The 19,913-nt window shown below is 38.6% G+C and overlaps 1 protein-coding gene across 2 annotated transcripts in view; it reads left to right on the top strand.

Annotated features, from left to right (window-relative positions):
* LOC114643509 (sodium/hydrogen exchanger 9) overlaps positions 1-19,913 on the top strand; it is a 518,850-nt gene that overhangs the window by 127,989 nt on the left and 370,948 nt on the right. For both annotated transcript variants that reach the window (XM_051922914.1, XM_051922913.1), the window contains exon 5: positions 8,805-8,920. In XM_051922914.1, the coding sequence (XP_051778874.1) occupies positions 8,805-8,920 (116 nt within the window). The remainder of the gene's footprint in view (positions 1-8,804; positions 8,921-19,913) is intronic.

The following is a 19,913-nucleotide window of genomic DNA, read 5'->3' as shown; positions in this document are numbered from 1 at the left end:
TATTCAGAAAAAATAGCAGAATGTCATAGTGTTCATTTTTAAGCATCCCTTGTAAAGGTAGTCAGACAGTGTATTGATCCAATGTGAAGCCCAACTTTGTCCAATGCAGGGTTGTGTGTTGGTGTAATCTTATTGCTATTTGGATTCTCGTAATGTTAACTGATCCTTGGTCTAGCATATCTCTGGTGTTGACAAAGGGTTAGCAAGTGTTTTAATACTCAATTGTTTCTTAAAGTGTGGGAGACCAAATCACGAGGTGTGGCTGCAAAGAGGACATGATATTTTAAGCCAGATTGCAGAGAATTCACATCCACAGGGGCATTATTTCCAGCATGGGCATTTGATGTACATTATCTTGGCAAATAGGCAGGCCCTCTGTGTAGATATCCATGATGTGCCCACTTTTTGAACATCCCCTAAGCATCAGTTTGGCATCTGATTGTCCTATTCAAATGTCACAAGAGTATTTGCATCACCAGCTTCACCCTTTTTGTAAGAAACTGCTTTGAGATATGTGGTTTGAGTACACATCCTATTAATTTGCACTATTGTCCTTGAGTACTAAGTTAGTGGTTTCAATGGGAATTTGTTCTAATGAATTTGTTTTAATGATGCTATTGACGGTTGTGAAACATTGATTTGGTTGTTATCACAAATCTTTCTGTATATGGAAGCTAACATTTCTGTAGTATATGCAACAGGTGAGGGGACGCTGGCGCACGCATGTTGTTGCCGCTCCTCCCTGTAAACAACACTTTTCGCAAAATTCGCCTAATTCTACACTTTCTTACGTTTGTTTTATTTCTTTTATTGTACGTATAGTTCGTGGATACAGCTGACTCGAATTGTATGGATTTGGCTTATATTTACAGATTTTATGGACTTTACTTTGACTGGGAACAGCTGAGTCTGTGGATCACGGGACGAGAACCTACAAGCATTTCTTTGTGCCTGGCAATCTAGGACCTTGGGATGATCTGTCTCCGTGATTATATTAAATTCGCTTTGCTGATCTGCTCCCGTTTCATCCTACAATACTCTACGACTGGGAACTGATCTGATATTCATACTAATCTGGCTTTTGGCTCCGGGGCGATCACGCCTGAAATTACCAAGCGTTACAGTTTGTGGCTGTGTATTGGAACCTCCAACTCCTGCTACCTCCTCATGCTATGCTTTCTGCAGCTTTACTATCGCCGCTCACCTACTCTACCACACCCGCCTGTCCTACCGGTTCCGCTGTGCTGTGCTGCTTCTCCACTGCTATTCAGATAAGTATTGCCCAGTATCATGCTAAAATACTCTCATGACAAACTCCTTCTTATTAAACAGTTTGTCCAGAGCAAATGGTCTGACTGCAACATCCTAAAGGACGCCGGTATTTTGCAGCGCCCGAAATATATACATTGCGGGTCAGGTCGCCACCACCGCCGGGCTGCGAATGAAAAGACCACCGGCAGCATTTGCTCAGGAATACGCCGTCCTTCTCATTACCCTGGAAATAGAATTGTCGGTGTGCCAAATTTGCATTATGTGGAAATAAACCCTGATTGCGGCTCTGTGCAGAAAGAAGCCTCATTATGTAATGTTGCACTGTTTAACTCGAGGTCTCTTAATGGCAAAGCATTGGTGCTGTCAGAACTCATCACTGACACCAAACTTGATATTCTGTGTTTAACGGAGACTTGGCAAAAACCGAATGAATTTGCGTCTCTCACAGAGGCGACTCCAATTGGTTTCACTTTCCACTCAGAGCCTCGCAGCTCAAGACAAGGAGGCGGGCTGGCAGTAATTATCAGAGAAGACTTAAACATTAAAAGAATCCCAATTGACTGCCCATTGTCTTTTGAGTGCCTGGCTCTTAAACTAATAACGGAATCAGGTCCTGTCTCACTCATTGTTCTCTATCGTCCCCCAAAATACAATGCATCCTTCTTATCCGATCTGATTGAACTTTTGACCCACCTAAGCTCTTACTCTCAGAGAATTATGCTTCTTGGTGATTTCAACATCCATATTGACATTACTACATCTAAACTGAGAAATGAATTCCTGTCCGTACTGGACTGTTTTGACTTGACACAACATGTTGATTTTCCAACCCATTCTGGCGGTCATATATTGGACCTGATCTGCACTTCTGGACTATCTGTTGCCAACATTTACAGCACTGATTTGGGACTCTCTGACCATAAAGCAGTATTTTTCACTGTCTCATTACCTATCCCACCTCTTACCTGTAAACGACAAATTTCTTACAGAAACCTTAAAAATATCTGTCCCTCTATCCTTTCTGGATCCATTTCTGATCTTTTACTGTCTGCACCTATTCCACCAACACTAGATAGTTTTGTTGACCACTATAACTCAGCCCTTCACTCAGCATTAGATAAAACAGCTCCTTTAAAACATAAGGAGGTTTCCTTTAAGCGCTCAGCTCCTTGGTATAACTCAGAATTGCGATCTATGAAAGCAGCTGGCCGACACCTTGAGAGAATGTCACGTAAGACTGGCCTCACCGTGCACATCCAGGCTTTCTCTGACCACCAAAGAGCTTACAGAGAAGCACTAACTTCTGCCAAGAACACCCATTATGGCAGAATAATAGAAAGTGGCCATGATAACCCAAGGGTTTTGTTCTCTGTAGTTAATAAACTACTCGAACCCGCATCTGGTCCAACTACCTCTTCTACTGAAGTCTGTGAGGAATTCCTCCACTTTTTCCGTAACAAAATTAAAGATCTAAATAATTCAACTAACATAAATATATCATCTGTTTATATCTCTCCCTGTTTTCCCACTCCATCCAGCTCCTTCTCTAAGTTCTCACCAGTCACCTCTGCGTTTGTTAATAACCTGCTTTGTAAGATGAGGCCGACTACTTGTGTACTGGACCCCATCCCCACCACACTACTTAAATCCTGCCTTCGTGCCATAATCCCGACTGTTACAACAATAATAAACTCATCCCTTGACACTGGCTCCGTGCCACTCACTTTTAAAATTGCTTCTGTAACCCCAATGTTAAAAAAGTCTGGCCTTGATGCTGACAATCTTAACAATTTCCGGCCTATTTCCCACTTACCTTTCCTGTCAAAAGTTCTTGAGCGTGTTGTAGCTTCCCAACTCACCAATTACCTAACCTCTAATAATTTGATGGAACCCTTTCAGTCTGGATTCAGGGCGCGGCACAGCTGTGAAACTGCTCTGCTACGGGTAACCAATGATTTGCTTATGGCAGCAGACTCTGGACAAACTAGCATATTAATTCTGTTAGACCTCAGTGCAGCATTTGACACAGTCAGACATGGCATCCTACTGTCCAGAATGGAGAACATGCTGGGTATCTCTGGCACTGCCCTCCAGTGGTTCAAGTCCTATCTGAGTGATAGGCAAGAGTTTGTTAGTCTTGGCAACAGCAGATCCAACTCCGTGCCAGTCACACAAGGAGTCCCTCAGGGCTCTGTCCTCGGTCCTCTGCTTTTCTGTATTTATATGCTTCCCCTTGGCCATATTATCCATAGTTATGGATTGGGTTATCATTTTTATGCAGATGATACTCAGCTCTACTTCAATGTTAAAAGTGGAACTTCATCAGAGCTTTCTCAGCTCACAACCTGCCTTAGTGAAATTAAAACCTGGATGGAGCAGAACTCTTTAAAATTAAATTGCAATAAAACTGAACTCCTGCAAATTGGGACTAAAATGCAACTTAATAAAATGAGCTCCTTCCCAGTCCATCTTGGCAGTGATCTCATCAGACCTGCCTCTACTGTAAAAAATCTTGGTGTCATTTTTGATTCCTCCCTCACTTATTCCACCCACATAAATCACATTAAGAAACTTTCTTACTTTCACCTCCGTAACATATCCCGTGTTCGCTCCTTCCTCTCCTTCTCTAATGCTGAGAAACTTGTCCATGCTTTTATCACATCCCGCATCGATTATTGTAATTCCCTACTGGCAGGTGCCCCTTCTAATCTTATATCACAGCTCCAGCTTATTCAAAACTCAGCTGCAAGAGTCCTTACTCGAACCAGCAGCAGCGAGCACATCACACCCATCCTGCTCCGTCTTCACTGGCTCCCTGTGTCCTACAGAATCGAATATAAAATCCTACTAATAACCTACAAAGCTTTAAATAACCTTGCACCAAACTACATCAGTGACCTCCTCCATCACTATGTGCCTGCCCGCCCACTAAGGTCCTCTGATTCTGGTAATCTTGTTGTGCCCCTCACTAATCTACACTCCATGGGTGACAGGGCCTTCAGCTGTATAGCGCCCAGACTCTGGAATGACCTACCAAAATTAATCAGGTCAGCTGACTCCATGAATTCCTTTAAAAAACAACTCAAAACTCATCTGTTCAGGAAGGCTTTTAGCTCTATTTGACTTTATTACCTTTCTCTCAGTTTACATCTCTGTCAAGATGCTCATGTAACCTGTGTGTGTGTGTGCGAGACCATCAATTATGTTGTCTGGTTTTTTTTTTTTCAGAATTTACTGTCTTAATCTTCTTTATTTATTTATCTGGTTTGTACAATGCTATATACTGTATATTCTGCCGTTCTTTATTATATTCTGTAAGTGCCTTGAGCATGGGAAAGGCGCTATATAAATAAAATGTATTATTATTATTATTATTATAGTATCAATTTCTGCCATTAGTTTCATGTTTTGTTTAGAATTTTAAATAATTTTTTATGTTAATATCTTGGTTTTCTTTATTTACATAATGACATTTTGCAGATCACTTGACCTTAATTGTTATGTTGATGAAGTAATGAACATTACTCAATAAATATGGTGGAATCCTTAATACACTTTACCCCTGGGTGGGTTAAACAACTTCAAAAGAATGTTTAGCATCAGTTAGCCTATTGCCTAAGCATGTTCTAGTGGTAGGGTATTGTTTTTGGTTTTGACTTTCACTTTATCATTGACTCTTGAGTTTTGTCTTGTACTTTGTGTTGCGTGTTGCTAGCCCCAGTTTAGTTTTGATTTTATGGTTTTGAACCTTTGCATTGCTTGATCTTGTCTTTTACTTGTTATCATCATCCAGTTTTTCAGTGCTTCTCAATAATCTTCATGTGCTTCAACATGTCCTTAACAGCTGCATGTGTGGCAGCCATTAAGAGTACCTCTTGAGAGATGTGGGTATTGTCATGAAAGATCTTGGAATGTTCAGTTGCCTCACTTTTCTGCTTATTTCCAAAACTTGGAATCAATTTCAAATTAGTATAAGTGCTCTGTTGATTTGATGAGACTTGGTTTGAAGTCACTTTGGGAAGAGGAATTAATTGATTGTTGTTAATCAGTTAATTAATTAATTATCTGCTTTACTTTTGGCAATGCCAATAATTAATGAGACATTTTAGTAAGGCTCATGCTTTTTTTCTTCCCTATCATTTTCTGTAGCTGGGGGTGGCTGGCTCTTAGACTTGTTTTAAGGTAACTTAAGTTAAAGTTATTGATAAATATAAAGATTATAGGAATATGGTGAATGAATATATATTAAACATAAAAGAAAGGATAAGTACAGAAAAACATATATACAAAAGAGGCCGATTCTATGTTTATTTTGTAGAGTTTGTTTTCATAAGCTTTAACCTTTAATCTTTTCAAATTTTAGTATGATGTCATAGCACGATCATTCCTGGCTGAAATGCATACCCATGGATAAGAGATGTGCTACTTGAAGTTCTTATGCAGCACAACTTCTGGTCCAGACTTAGGTCTTGTCATGTCTGGACTACTGCAAATCAGTTTTGGCAGGAGTATCCGCAGGTGTTATCAAGATGCTGCAGATGGTCCAGAATGTATTTAACCAGCCAAGACGGGCACATGTCACTCCTCTCTTCAGGTCGCACTTTGGCTCACAGATACTTGCCGACATAGTAGTCAATGGGTCTGCACCTGCGTATGTGGAGACACTGGTGAGGTGTTATGCTCCTTCTCGTCCACTTAGGTCTGCCAGAGAACATCGTCTAATGGTGTCTGACTCTGCATGGTATCAAGTGTCAATCCAGACTGTTTTCATGTGAGGTTCTGAGTTGGTGAAATGGGATACCCACCTCCAACCGTACTGCTGATTCCCTCAATGTATTCAAGAAGCAACTGAAGACTCATCTGTTTTGAGAATATCTGTCTAATTGAAAAGAAAAAAAAACTTTGCACAGTAATATGCTATATTCATGGCTATTTAACTGTAATTGCTTTATTGATTGTAAATGTATGCGTTATTACATCTTTCCAGTTGTGGCAATCAACTTTTGTTACTTGTCCTATTACACTTGCTGAACAAACAGGCCCTAGCCTAATGTTACTCGACTGTTTACATCTTTTGTACATCACTTTGGATAAAAACGTCTGCTAAGCAAATAAATATAAACATATAAAGGGAACAGATGCATTTCCTTGTCCCTTAGAGAAGAAACAGGTGCATAGAGCTATTATTTAATGGGAGGTATAGATTCTGCTGATTGGATCAGAGTCTATTTCCAGGTGTAGGTCTGCTTATAGGTGCATGAATGTAAGGAAGACTTGATGTTGAATGTCCTTCCAGGCACCTATTGGTCTGAAGAACCATGAGCTCATCTTTGATTATCACCCCTAGTTGTCTGATTAAATTCAGCAAGTAGGCTGACCAAATTTTATCTAATGTTAGACCTGGACAACACCTCAGCCACTAAGTTTAGAGTCCACATCTGACTATCTGGAGAGAAGGGCATAAGTGCTACTGAAAGCCTTTAAAAATAGACAAAGTCCTCTTTGTCCTACATCGCCCAGAAGTAAATTAATTAAATATGTAATAGAACATCTTTAAGGTCTTTGTGTGCAAATATAACCTTAACCAAGGTATCCAATATGTTTAGCTTCTCACTCCTTGTATCCCCGTGTTCACTGTCAGCTTGTATCTTCTGTTCACGTAGTATAGACATTGAGTACAGATAGTATGAAGGACAGGGTGAAGCTATAAGCATGGAGCAGACCCTGGCTCATGTAGTGTGCACACACACACACACACCACATACTGACAGATAGATAGATAGATAGATAGATAGATAGATAGATAGATAGATAGATAGATAGATAGATAGATAGATAGATAGATAGATAGATACTTTATTAATCCCAAGGGGATGTTGTTTGTTTTTATTATATTTAAGTATTTATTTATTTTTTTGGATCTTTTGTAAAATTTTTATTTCCCCTTGGAGACAAATAAAGTATAATCTAAACTAAGTGAAACTCAATAACTCATTGCCACATTCCGTCTGTGATAAATTATGACAAGTTGTTCAAAACCATTGTTCTCAGATGTTACTTTACAGACCATAGATACGCTGTTTTTCTGCCTAAGCTGAGTTAGATTCTGTTGGTCCTTTTCAACAGTGGTCTTATTACTCACACATATTTCATGTTTCCATATGTGAAAACTCCACCAGAGATGAAGTTCATGCAGCTGTGTCTGGTGGCCTCTACCATAATACATTGAAAGCTACTTTAATCGGTATCACTTTAGATTAGTATATTATATACATATTGTAAGTATGTATGTATATAAATTGTGGAATAACAATTACAATTGAGCACTTAATTATAGCGTTACACTGTATTGCACAGTAAGTACAAGGTAGTAACACCTAATTACTCTGTATATACAGATAATTACATGGTAAGTACAGTGTATTTGTGATACCTAATCTAAAGTGATACTAGGGAATCTATTCCCGGACGGGTTTATCCATTCCCGGGAATTCGGGAATCCCGCATTTCATTCCCGGGAATCCCGGGCTCCCGGGCATCTCACATGTGAATGGTTTTAGAACGACCGAAACTTATTTTTAATAAAACTACTGCAATATGTTGACACAAATAAAAGACTAACCTTATCTACAAGCAGTTCATGCTGTCATAGAAGTACATGTATCTTTAGTTGCGGTAATAAGAGCATAGAAAGCACAATGTCCTCCCAGGTGGCATAGTGATAGTGCTGCTGCTTTGCAGTAAGGAGACTGTGGAAGATTGTGGATTCGCTTCCTGGTTTCTCCCTGTGTGGATAGTGCTTTGAGTACTGAGAAAAGCGCTATATAAATGTAATGAATTATTATTATTAACGTGTCCCACGTGCAGTCGTCCATGCGAGAGCGCAGCTTCATGCAGACGTATGCCAGCCGCTAAGAAAGCACGCTCTGCCTCCACTGAAGTAGGCGGCACAATCATCAGATACTGGTGGGTTTTATAGTATCTGTATGTAGCATTTTAGAATGATACTCATTATGAAAGTAGAAAATTATATAATTGATTATTTGATTCATATATGAAAATTATTTTTATGTAACACAGGGATGATTGAATAGATGTGTTCTATTTAGGATCTACTTGGTCCTTTAAAATTTTTTGTACCTCCTCCTCCTTAAAGGCATTATATAAAATATCTATTCATTGAACTAATTTTGGAATGAAATTCAAATGCCTTAAGGTAATTTTGTCCTACTGTATAAAGCAGTTTATGAGTGATCACCATGAAAGACACTATTTAGTATGATTGGTTGATTGAAGTTGTGAAATATATTCCTTATAGAAAAGAGCTAGAACAACTTTGAGGTGGTACTCATATTGAAAGGAATGGTGCTTGCCTACTTATTAAATCTGTATGTACTGTATTTTTGATCATTTGTCATCAGATGGATCCTTGTCTAATGTTTGCCGATGTGGCTTCTGTAAGTGGCTCGCTTTTAAGAGGTGTGTTTATTTGACTACCATGTCTGAAGTCCTGATTGTATCTCTTTCCACAGGGCAATTGTGTACGGCTTTGTTAAAGCCATGACGCACATCGGCCAGATTAAAGGAACGGATTTCCACTTCACTGACTGTCTCTTCTTTGGGGCTTTGATGTCAGCCACTGACCCAGGTATGCTGCTTTAGCCATTTTTTAAGAACATTTTTTGCAGCTATGTGAAACTTAATTTAGTTTCTCCTTGACATAAAGCAAAAGAAAAAAGACACATTTACATTGTTCCTTGTCCCATCCAATGTTCAAAGCCATCAAGTTAAAAGCTGAGCTTTTGTGCACTTAAAAACTTGCCCCAGAGTGGCCATCTAGTTGGAAATCACAGCCTGGTGTTAAACATTTTTCAGGAATGTTCCCTACAAAACATATTAACCAGTATCGAAGGGAGTCATATGTGTAAGAACTTTGTCATATACAGCATAAGGAAAAATAAAAGTAGTGGAATGAGAAAATAATGACATATTTTTACTTCAGCATCTCAGACACCACTTTGTTATTTATATAAGACAAAGACTTAATTTCATGCACTTGCTAAATGTTGGCATATTGATATTTCTTTTTTTTGGCACAAAGTTAGCTGTTTGCTGAAGGACACCAATGGGAAAGACAAGTAGTTTCTTGAGGACTCAGAGAAAGGGTATGCCACCTCTTGGAATAGAAAATAATTCCAGAAGCTGGTGTGGACATTTTTGAGCTTTCAGTAGGTAGCCAATCTTCTCTGTCTTGTATAAACATTGAGAACTTATCAAATGGTAATGAATAATTGTATCTTGACCCTGCAGGAATAATTATGGTGTCACAGCACAGTCCACGCCTCATCTGGCAGCAACTCCGAAGCCTACAGGAGCCAAAAAAAGATTTTATTAATGGTGGGCAGTATAATCCTATTAAGAATGTTCTGTCATGCTAAAGAAATAGATACTGGAAAACTGCATCATTTGTAATAAGTAGTGGCCAATGTAAAGCCAGAGGGACATTTATATAACCATGCCATATCCATAGAATAAATATTTTTGAGGGTAAGGTAGTTGGCTGAATGTGTAGTCTCAGCCTAAAACTGAAATGCATATTGTCTTCGGTGGAGAATGTTTGAGGTAGTTAATGTTTTTTTTGCTACAGGACGAGGTATAGGTTGGCAGTTTTATGTACTTTCCTTCATCCAGCGAGATGTTGTGGGATTCTTTGTGTGCGTGTTCTGTGTAACTCACCTCCATTCATAACTTGTAAAATGTCAACCAAGGGTTGAGTACAATAATTATAGATATGGCCTTAAAGGTAGAGAGGTTCTTCTTCAACCTCACCTCCAATTTATTGAGAAGGATAATGAAGACTCCTTAATGTTTCAATTGGAGACTAATCTGTCACTGTAGAAAGCAGTAAATTGTGCATCATTAGATGTAGATAGCACCTAAAGGCTGTGAGAGTGCATATACAACTTTGTAGAAAAAGGGATTAATCACCCAATTAATTAATTATCAGTTTTTCCTTTGACAATGTTGATAATTAATTAAAACAATTAACACAAAGCCCATATCAGGTATGCCTAATTAATGTAGGTTGAGTGAGGAAATCTTCCACTTTCCAGGTGGGGCTCCAGAAATATGAAGAAATCTATTCAATTTATAAGCAAGATTCATAAATCCGTGAAACATTTTCACTTTCTCTGTTGTGGTTTGGCGTGGCAGTAGAAAATCTATTTATTTAAGATAAGTTAATGAAATGGATAAATAGATGGAGAGACAGACAAAAAACAATAATAAACAACAGAAAGTTGAACCTTTACTCTTCTATGGAAAAAGGCACATGACTTACAAATTTTGATCTTTTAATTCATGTGGTTAAGATGGATGAGTTCTTTAGCTAGTTATTACGCTTCTTTTGCAAACACTGTGGTATTCATTTATTCACAGCTAGTCTGCACTAACTTGCCTCTTGTACAAAGAGTCGGTGTGTGTAAGTTTCTGCTCTGCACTTTCTTACTTGATCTAGAAAAAAATGTATAACACCTAGAATTTGTCATTCACAAGGTGTTTATCTTTCAGTTACAGTTACACCAATACCATACCAATATATTAGCTGGCTTTGTCCTAACTACCAAGTTATAATTAATAGTTCTCGGAATCAAAGTAGGTGTACTTACGATTTGGTGTAGGCAATGCTTTTTTCCTTTCCTAGACAGCATTCTCCAGACACGTCGAAGACTCTTGAGTGCACTTTCTTTCTTTGTTTCAGGAGCTTGTCTCATTCGTCTTCTTTATTGCACCTTCTGGTTGCGGGCAGTTCTACAGTTTCTCTTTGAGGTTCAAACATACCTTGACTGTCCTCCTGTTGCTAGCAAAATCATGTCTTCTGGGTAAATCAGTTATCATTTTCAGCAAGATAAATGCATAGCTTTTATATATCCGGTCTCTCTCTGCTTGTGCTCTTACTATTTCCTCAATAAGGTTTGTACTAACAGCACCCTCATCCAGCTCCAATACAGAGACGTGTTCCACCCTTACAGTCCAGCACCGTTGCCCTTTGGACTCAAAGGAATTGCTCCAACCTCTGTTACAGCCACACCCTACAAAGTTACAACCAGGTCAAGAGTAGTAAGCTTAATTAGAAGAATCCCGATCTGGGTTTTTCAAGGGTTTTTAAAGGAAGAAATACAGCTCTTACTATTGGTTTCTTGAATGCATAACAATAAACAACAGTATGCTTTTAGTCTCCACCTATGATGCTGTGTTTCAATGAAATGGTTATTGTTTACAGCAAATAAACAAAAACACAGTGAGTAATGCATGTAGTTCTGTAGGTGATGATAGTTGATAATGTACTGGCATAAATAGAACATCAGAGCCTATACTCCTTAAGCTGCATGGGTGCACATGCAGCACTTTTAAACTGCCTCACAGGTGTTATTGTACCACTCACTCCCCCTCCCATTAAACAGTTTGGAAAGATTATTGTGGTTTCAACCTTTTGTTAAAGGTACCCATGTGTTTCCTTCGTTGTATTCAGTACTTCACAGGGGACCCTCTGTCGCTCATGTAGTGGTGCTTTCTGCCACTCGAAGTTCAAAGGGGATTAAAGAAATCAGTGATAAGTGGCAAGTACCAGCTAATGTGCTGTTCATATGCACTCATCATTAAAAATATTAGAGGGAACATTAGTCAGAGCCCCACCGGGGCAAGTGAGTTTATGTAGGATTTTACACTTGTGGCGTGAGGTTGGTGCTCAAATAGTTTTGGATTTTGGAGCATTTTGGATTTTGAAATTTAGGATTATACATACTCAATCTGTATTAACATTCAACACTCAAAAGATTGAAAACCAAAAACAAAACCAAATAAGCGAGAGAAAATTGCTTCAGAAACTATAGTCTTTTTCAAACTGACTAGTCTTTTCTTTGTAAACAAGGTGCAGATGCTAAAGTAAATGCCTCTTGGTCTTTTATAACAGGCTTCGCTGAGGCATCATGGATGCATATGAAGCAAACACACACACACGTAAAAGCATAGCTCCAGTAGAAAGAAAGCACAATATGGTGCTGGTAGTGATGTCACCAGTAAAAAAAACAAGTAATGATAGAAAGGGCACTTAACCGTGACATAAGTTGCTTACACTCTGTCTCTCCAAAGATCTTGGCAGTGATCCCACTATCAGTATATTGAGGGACAGGCATCTAGCATAGGAAAACACACACCTAGACATGTTTGTGAAGCTCCATACTGTAAATGAACTCACACAAGTCTCTCTTAAAGGCTCCCTTCTTATCTCTTGCATTTAAATAAACTTTGTCATAGCTGTATTCCTAATTTGCTCTTCTGTAACAACTATACTAATCCTAACTCTTCCATACTGTTATCTCAGGCTGTTCATCTACTCTACTGTAATGTCCATTTGTTCTTTAATGTGCGCTCTTTAGCCTAGAACTGAATTTTCTGTTTTCAAAGTCTTGCATTCTTGTTTACTTTTGTTATCTTGGCTTACAGCAGTGTTGACTTTATGGCCAGACAATGGCACTCCAGCCTCCCTAACCTGACACAGGCAGACACCAGGACACAAGTTCCTGCACAGCACACATTTTTATTCACGTGGGGAAGCGATTTCCCTCGCTCTCCACAGCAGCACAGTACAAAGCACCAAGCACAATAAGTACACAGTTCTTTCTTCTTCTCTCTCTCTCTCTGTCTCTCTCTTCTTCGCCTAAACTCCTCCTCTGGCAAGCTTTCGTCCATCTCCCTCCCGACTCCCGGAGTAGTGGAAGCTGGCTTTTTTAATAGAGCACCCAGAAGTGCTCCATGGTGTCCAGCGATCTTCTTCCAGCAGCACTTAGGGGTGTGGGAGAAGTGCTGTAACAAAGGGCTCAGCCGTTCCTGTTGCACCCCCTGGTGGCACCCACGGAACCCAACAGGGCAGTTCCAAACCCCATGGAGCCCTGTGGGAATCCAAGGCACTTCTGCAACCCAGGGGGTCTTCCATCTTTCACTCCAGGCAAGATAGTGCCCTGAATATGCTGTCTTCTCTAGTCCTTCTATAATCTTCGTGTCTCAGCCGTGCAAGGGTCCTGGCCGTCCGTGACACTTACAGCAGTTCCACAGATACATACAAGATAATAGATCCCACATACAGCTGAATTTCAGCTAATTTTCAACTAGCAATTTTAATTTTTTACGTATGAATGAAAAAAAACAAGTATTAAAGCAGATGAATATGTAGCAGCCATCATTAACGCTGAGGAATAGTACAATAAAACTTGTTTTTCTATAGCACTCTTCACGGAGTACAGGTGTACAGCGCTGTAAACAATTCTGTTCAAGTACAAGTATAGATAATATTAATTACTAAATACAGAACTGGTACACCTACAAATGTAGATTTGTTAAAGCACACAGAGGATTGGATTAGTGGATTAAATATAAATGAACCAACAATATCTGTCCATTAATTATTTGATGAACTATGGCCAGTTGAGAATGGAGTAGATTAAAAAGACAGTAATATGTGTACAGTACTGTGTCCTTATTTTCAATTATTTGGTGTTTTCCTTTGCACACTACACTGAATAGTACCACTACAGGTGGTGCAGTGGTAGTGCTGCTGCTTTGCAGTAAGGAGACTGTGGAAGATTGTGGGTTCGCTTCCCGGTTCCTCCCTGTGTGGATAGTGCTTTGAGTACTGAGAAAAGCGCTATATAAATGTAATGAATTATTATTATTATTATTACAGTGCTCAGCGATGAAATATGCTACATCACTTTTGAGCAGCTACATCTGCTGCTGGCTGCTAAGTTGAGTCGTAGAACCTGCTGGATGTAATTCCTGATTACACATCCTGGCCATATAGACTCCGGGACTTACAGCTGCTGAGAAAGGGAGTGATACTTTGACTGATTCCTCAGTAGATACAGAATGTGACTCTTAATTGTTGTTTACCAGTGGATTTTCATGCTGTCATTACATATTTTCCAAATCCATGAGGTGTACTGAATCATTATCAAAAACTGTCAGCTGTTTCAGAACAGAGTTGACTTACTGCTATCCTCTGTGCATAGCCATGGTTCAGCTTAATTTAAATTATTTGTGATTTAATGTACAACAATATTGCTTCAGTATCATTTTAATAACAAATTTGTAACATTTTTCTGCAAAATTAGGAATAAAGCATTATGCATTTTTGTCAAATTCCCATTAATGGATATTTTAGTGCAAGTTCTGACATACTTTTAAAATTAAGTTCCCATGAAAGGAACTTATTCATAATTGAAGACCTGCCAAAATTTTGAGAATTGTTTTTATTTGCTGTGTAAAGGGCCTTAATATGGTCTATTCTATATTTTAAATAGTAACTTTACTATGTCAAAAAAAAATTGATTAGTAAGTCCCATTTCCAGGCTTGGGTGGCTTAGCTATCATCTGTAGGAGAGGAATACTTGGGTTAATCCTTTCTAAGAAGTTGAGGTCCTTCAACACTGGCACTTGCTGCCATTCATACCCTTGTTTAATCACAGATGGATTTGTTCTGGTACTTTAGCTTGTTGCCTTGGGTCCAGATATAGAAAACAGGGGAGGTATCTAAATACAGCTGCAGTCAACCCTGATAGGTGACCAGCTCTTAGGAACAGATATACAAGGGCTAAAGTTGGGATTTGGGACATTCTGTACAGATCTAAGTAATAAAGAGTCTATGATGAAACAACACTTTTTGACATTCTGATACTGTCATTAGCTACTCAGGTGTCTAATCCATATTCAGTATACTTCGATGGGCTTTGGATCTGTAGAAAGCCCAAAGAAGTTTATGGCTTCCAAGAGATCCTGCTATCCACTAGTATGTTTTTGTTTATCTCACTTTGCTTATGTTTTTAGACTTACAGCAGTTTACTTCAGTAATCAAAATCACCTTTCCCAACACAATGTGGAATTTTGTATTTTCTTTTATTTATAATGGCACAAAGGAGTAGCTGTGTGTTGCATGTTGGTTGGAGATGTAAGAAAGAATTTCACAGCACTCCGTACACATCACAGTACTATTACTTCTAATACTACTGTTCCAAACTCCATACACCTAAAATTTGAAGTAATGTGAAGTGAAAATATATTTACAATGAAAACATGATAATATACAGAAATAATTGCACAGATATCTAAAAGCACTAAAATAAACAAAACAAATAGTCCTTGTAAGTGTCTAATGATAGTCTCTATATTGGATGGAAAATTGTATTACTGGCTTATGTTATGACCTGAGGAGCGTGTGGAACGAATTCACAAGATGCCAAGAAATTTAAATGATGTTGCATATCAGAATGTTCTTACCTCAGGGTGGATTATCCTATGGTTATGGCCAATGTAGTAGCCCTTAAAGTTCTAAGTAGTGAAAGGTATTCTCAGCAAGAAAAATGTAAACTAGTAACTGCCACAATGATTTCTTTTTCTTGGCACTGATTTCCAGGATGTTGTAAGTCACTTTAGTCTTGTTCCACCACAATCTCTGAAACAATTCCACAATTATATGTAGTTATTAAAATTTCCACAAGTCAGGTACTGGTGACATATTGTATCTTCTTGGTCCTGCTCTCTTACTAGTGTTATTTGCCATATGTAGTAAACAGTAACTACAAAAGAACAGAAGATGCTAACAACTAAAAACCACTAAGTTATATTACAATGATGATTTTCTTAACATGCATGTATAAAGGAAACCTGTGATAGTCATAGGTATTATGCCATATGTCTTAAGTACGGCTCGGGAATTTATGTAACTATAGCCGCAATTAGATTAAAAAAATGAAAGTGGTTCCAACTTATTCCATTTTCTAGTGAAATGAGGTGATAACTCATTTGGAATGATTTTCTATTTTCTCATAGTCTGAGCAATTGCTTTTTGTTAGCTCTTTTTTACAGAAATATTGACCTGAAATGTTCTAACACAGTATAAATCATGCATGCCCATTACATTCACATCATTAATAAGCCAACAGTGGCATTTCTTTTTGCCAAATTGAAATGCTTATATTTTTCAAAGAAAGATAAAGGAAATCAAGGGCTCCAACATTGACTTGAATAACGGTGTTAAGAAATTTCTTTGTCATCTGAAATTTAATCAACTTGGCAAACAGAAGCCAAACATGTCCTCTTTGGTTCTGGCAGCAGAGAACACTGCTATGGCTTGATGGCTGTGACTTTTTCATGTTGGGGTGAAAGTGGAGGTCCCTGTCTGCTATTTTATGTGACTCTGCTATGTTCTGCCTTCTCTCCATAATCTCATAGTCATTTTCTCAAACTAGAAAGAATACAGTGATACTGTCATTACTTGTTATGAGATTTTTAAATTAAAAGGTAGCTGAAGTGACCCAGTGTGATTGAATATGAGCGCATGTGTCCTGTCATAACTGGAGTCTCATACAGGCCTTATTCCTGCTTTGTGCCTGATACTGCCGGTTCCCCATGGCCTTGTTCTAGAAATTGTGGTCTCAAAAAATGGAATGATGTTTAAAACTTAACAGAAGAATAGCACAGAGTGCTACTACCTAGACTGTTCATTAATTTTCCAACCCCATTTATTTTGGTAGAGAGCTGTGGGGTGTCAGAATAAAACAGGAGCATCTGGCACAAGGTCAACACTGGACAGGGTGAAATTTTATCACAAGGCACACTCCTTACATTCCCACACTCACTTACGCAGGACATTTTGTGAATGCTCATTCTACAGAGCCTATAAAAAGAATTGACCTCTTGTCATGCAACATTGAATGACTTGAGATTAAATTCTTTTCTTGGTCATTGTTATCAAGGACACAGGGTAAGTAACATTTAAACATTTAACATTTTTGGTATTCCTTTAAGCTGGCATCATCACATCTATAGCAGGGGTTCCCAACTCCAGTCCTGGAAGGCCCCAGTGGCTGCAGGTTTTCATTCTAACCCTTTTCTTAATTAGTGACCTGTTTTTGCTGCTAATTAACTTCTTTTGAATTCATTTTAATTGACTTGTTTTTTAAGATTTGTTCCCTTGAATTTCCTCATCGTTCCTCTGAATTGCTTCATTTCTTTCCTTAAATGGCACCCAAACAGAAATGAAATGTAAAGTGAGTGAGCAAACAGAAGAAAAATGAAGTCAGGACCTCAAATTCCAACCACTTCCTTAATTAGGCGCCAATATTTGTCATTAATTAAACCAGTTCTTTAATTCCATGGCTTGTTGCTGTTTTCATTGTGCAATAACATAGATTTCCAAAATTGTTGATTTTCTCTTTCTAAGAGCACTGTTAAAAAGTTTTAGGGACCTGAGCAGATCAACATTCCTGAGACTTCCATCTTTCTTTATTTTTAGATATTGTATGATCGACACAGTTTGCTGGTCATGTTTTGGCTCATTTTGTATCTCATTATTGTTTGACTGCTAAATATGGAAAAAGAAATAAGGGGCCTGAGTCTTCAAGAGCAAGGCAATTAAAATGACAAAATGAATTCAAAAGAAGTCGATTAGCAGCAAAAACAGGTCACTAATTAAGAAAATGGTTAGAATGAAAACCTGCAGCCACTGGGGTCCTCCAGGACCGGAGTTGGGGACCCCTGATCTACAGTATAAGGCTCACAATAATGCCATGACAAACCACTGTCTCAGCTGCTTTTGTGCCAAACGTGCGTACAGTAACAGGTCTACTAGCACCTTAGGCCCTTGATCATGCCGTATAGCTACTAGCATAAAGATGCCTGCAACATTTCTAGTTTCTGCGTATAATTCTGCCGCACCCCATAGAATATAGATGAATCACAGCTGTTTGCATTAATCCTCTTAACTCTAGGAAGTTCAGAAACACCTTAACTTGTGTTGTCTACCAAATGAGCTCTTTCTTCATATGTCAGTGTCATCTGTCCAGCAATTCCTGTCTTTGTCCTTCAGTGTGCTATGTTTTTGTTCATTAGTACAGCAGGGACCAATTTGCTGCAGTCAGTTGAAACCTGAAAGGTTTAACATTTATCCTTGGGGAATCTTGACTTTAAAGGTGATCAATATTTTAGAATCGATAAGGTTGCATAACAGCTTATTCAGACAACATTTCCCAGCACGTGTAAATGGTGCAAGAAAAGGCTCTGGAAGTGAAGCATTTACATTCTAAACACAAGCTATCAGAGGGCACAGCTGGTATTAGTCAGTCAATATTTAGTTTAGAGTATATAGCACCATTCACAGTAAGAGCTATCACAAAGTGGTTGACAGTGATAACGCTGAAATCAAGCAGTTCATATTATTTTATTATAAGTTATTTCAAAGTAAGCACTAACCTATAGCAATCATGTGCTGATCTATCCCAGTTAAATCTATTTAGGGTAAGGGGCACTGCCAGGTGCAAAGCAGGGGTCAAACATGGATGAGAAACATCTCCACCCAAGAGCAATTTAGAGTTGCTAATTAAATCAGCCACATACCTTTCTACTCTGTGAGTGAAATGAATTTTATGGAGGGGGCCTAAATGAACTCAGACAAGTGTGGTAAGAGGTTGATGCTAGAGGGAAGTAGTTCATTTACGTTTTAAGTAGGACTGGCTGCCATCAAGTAAACCTTCCTACCCAACTAATGCCAAGGAGGACAAAATTGACAGATAATATATTTATTACAAAATAACCACAGGGAGGAACGAAACAAAGGGAGAAACACAAAGCACAAATATTAATGGAGCCTATTGCCTGTGTAAGCCTCCCTTCTAATCTTATATCACAGCTCCAGCTTATTCAAAACTCAGCTGCAAGAGTCCTTACTCGAACCAGCAGCAGCGAGCACATCACACCCATCCTGCTCCGTCTTCACGTATAATAATAATAATAATTCTTTGCATTTATATAGCGCTTTTCTCACTACTCAAAGCGCTCAGCAATTGCAGGTTAAGGACCTTGCTGAAGGGCCCAACAGAGCAGAGTCCCTATTGGCATTTACGGGATTCGAACCGGCAACCTTCCGATTACCAATGCAGATCCCTAGCCTCAGAGCCACCACTCCGCTTTATATATATATATGTATATATGTATACCCTGCCATTCTTTCTTATATTCTGTAAGTGCCTTGAGCATGGGAAAGGCGCTATATAAATAAAATGTATTATTATTAATTTTTTTTTATATACAGTAGCTTCAAGGCTATGTCTGCCAGGCAGATTGCCCTTTCCACTTGTCTACCTGAGAGTCGGTTTCGCTAGAAAAAAAATAACAAAAGTGAAAATCAAGTTCTGATTGTGGAATTCACCACTGTGTTACTCTATATTCACTGATGACCTTGTTTGCTGAATATATTCCTGGAAATGCACCATGTATGCAGCTTTGACAAACATTTTTTTCTTAGTGTCCACTGATGCTTTGCCAGACTAGTGTTAGATCTCAGACTTGGTGTAGTCACATGCAGAACTTTAATGCATATGTACCATAATATCTTTGCCAATCTTCATTGCGCCATTGTGGTGTCGCAACATGATCAGTACACTCTCTAGGCTTCCAAGAAAACAAAAAACTTGCAGTATTTTCATTTGAGAAATACCTTAACTGATCCATAATGAGAATATGATGAGTATTACCATTGAATATATCACATTGATCTCAGTACAGAGCAGTCCTGCAGCGCATGGCTTATA

This window comes from Erpetoichthys calabaricus, chromosome 2, assembly GCF_900747795.2.
Source record: "Erpetoichthys calabaricus chromosome 2, fErpCal1.3, whole genome shotgun sequence".
Taxonomy (NCBI): Eukaryota; Metazoa; Chordata; class Cladistia; order Polypteriformes; family Polypteridae; genus Erpetoichthys; species Erpetoichthys calabaricus.
Note: the sequence above shows the minus strand (reverse complement) of the source record. Positions and strands in the feature narration are given on the sequence as shown.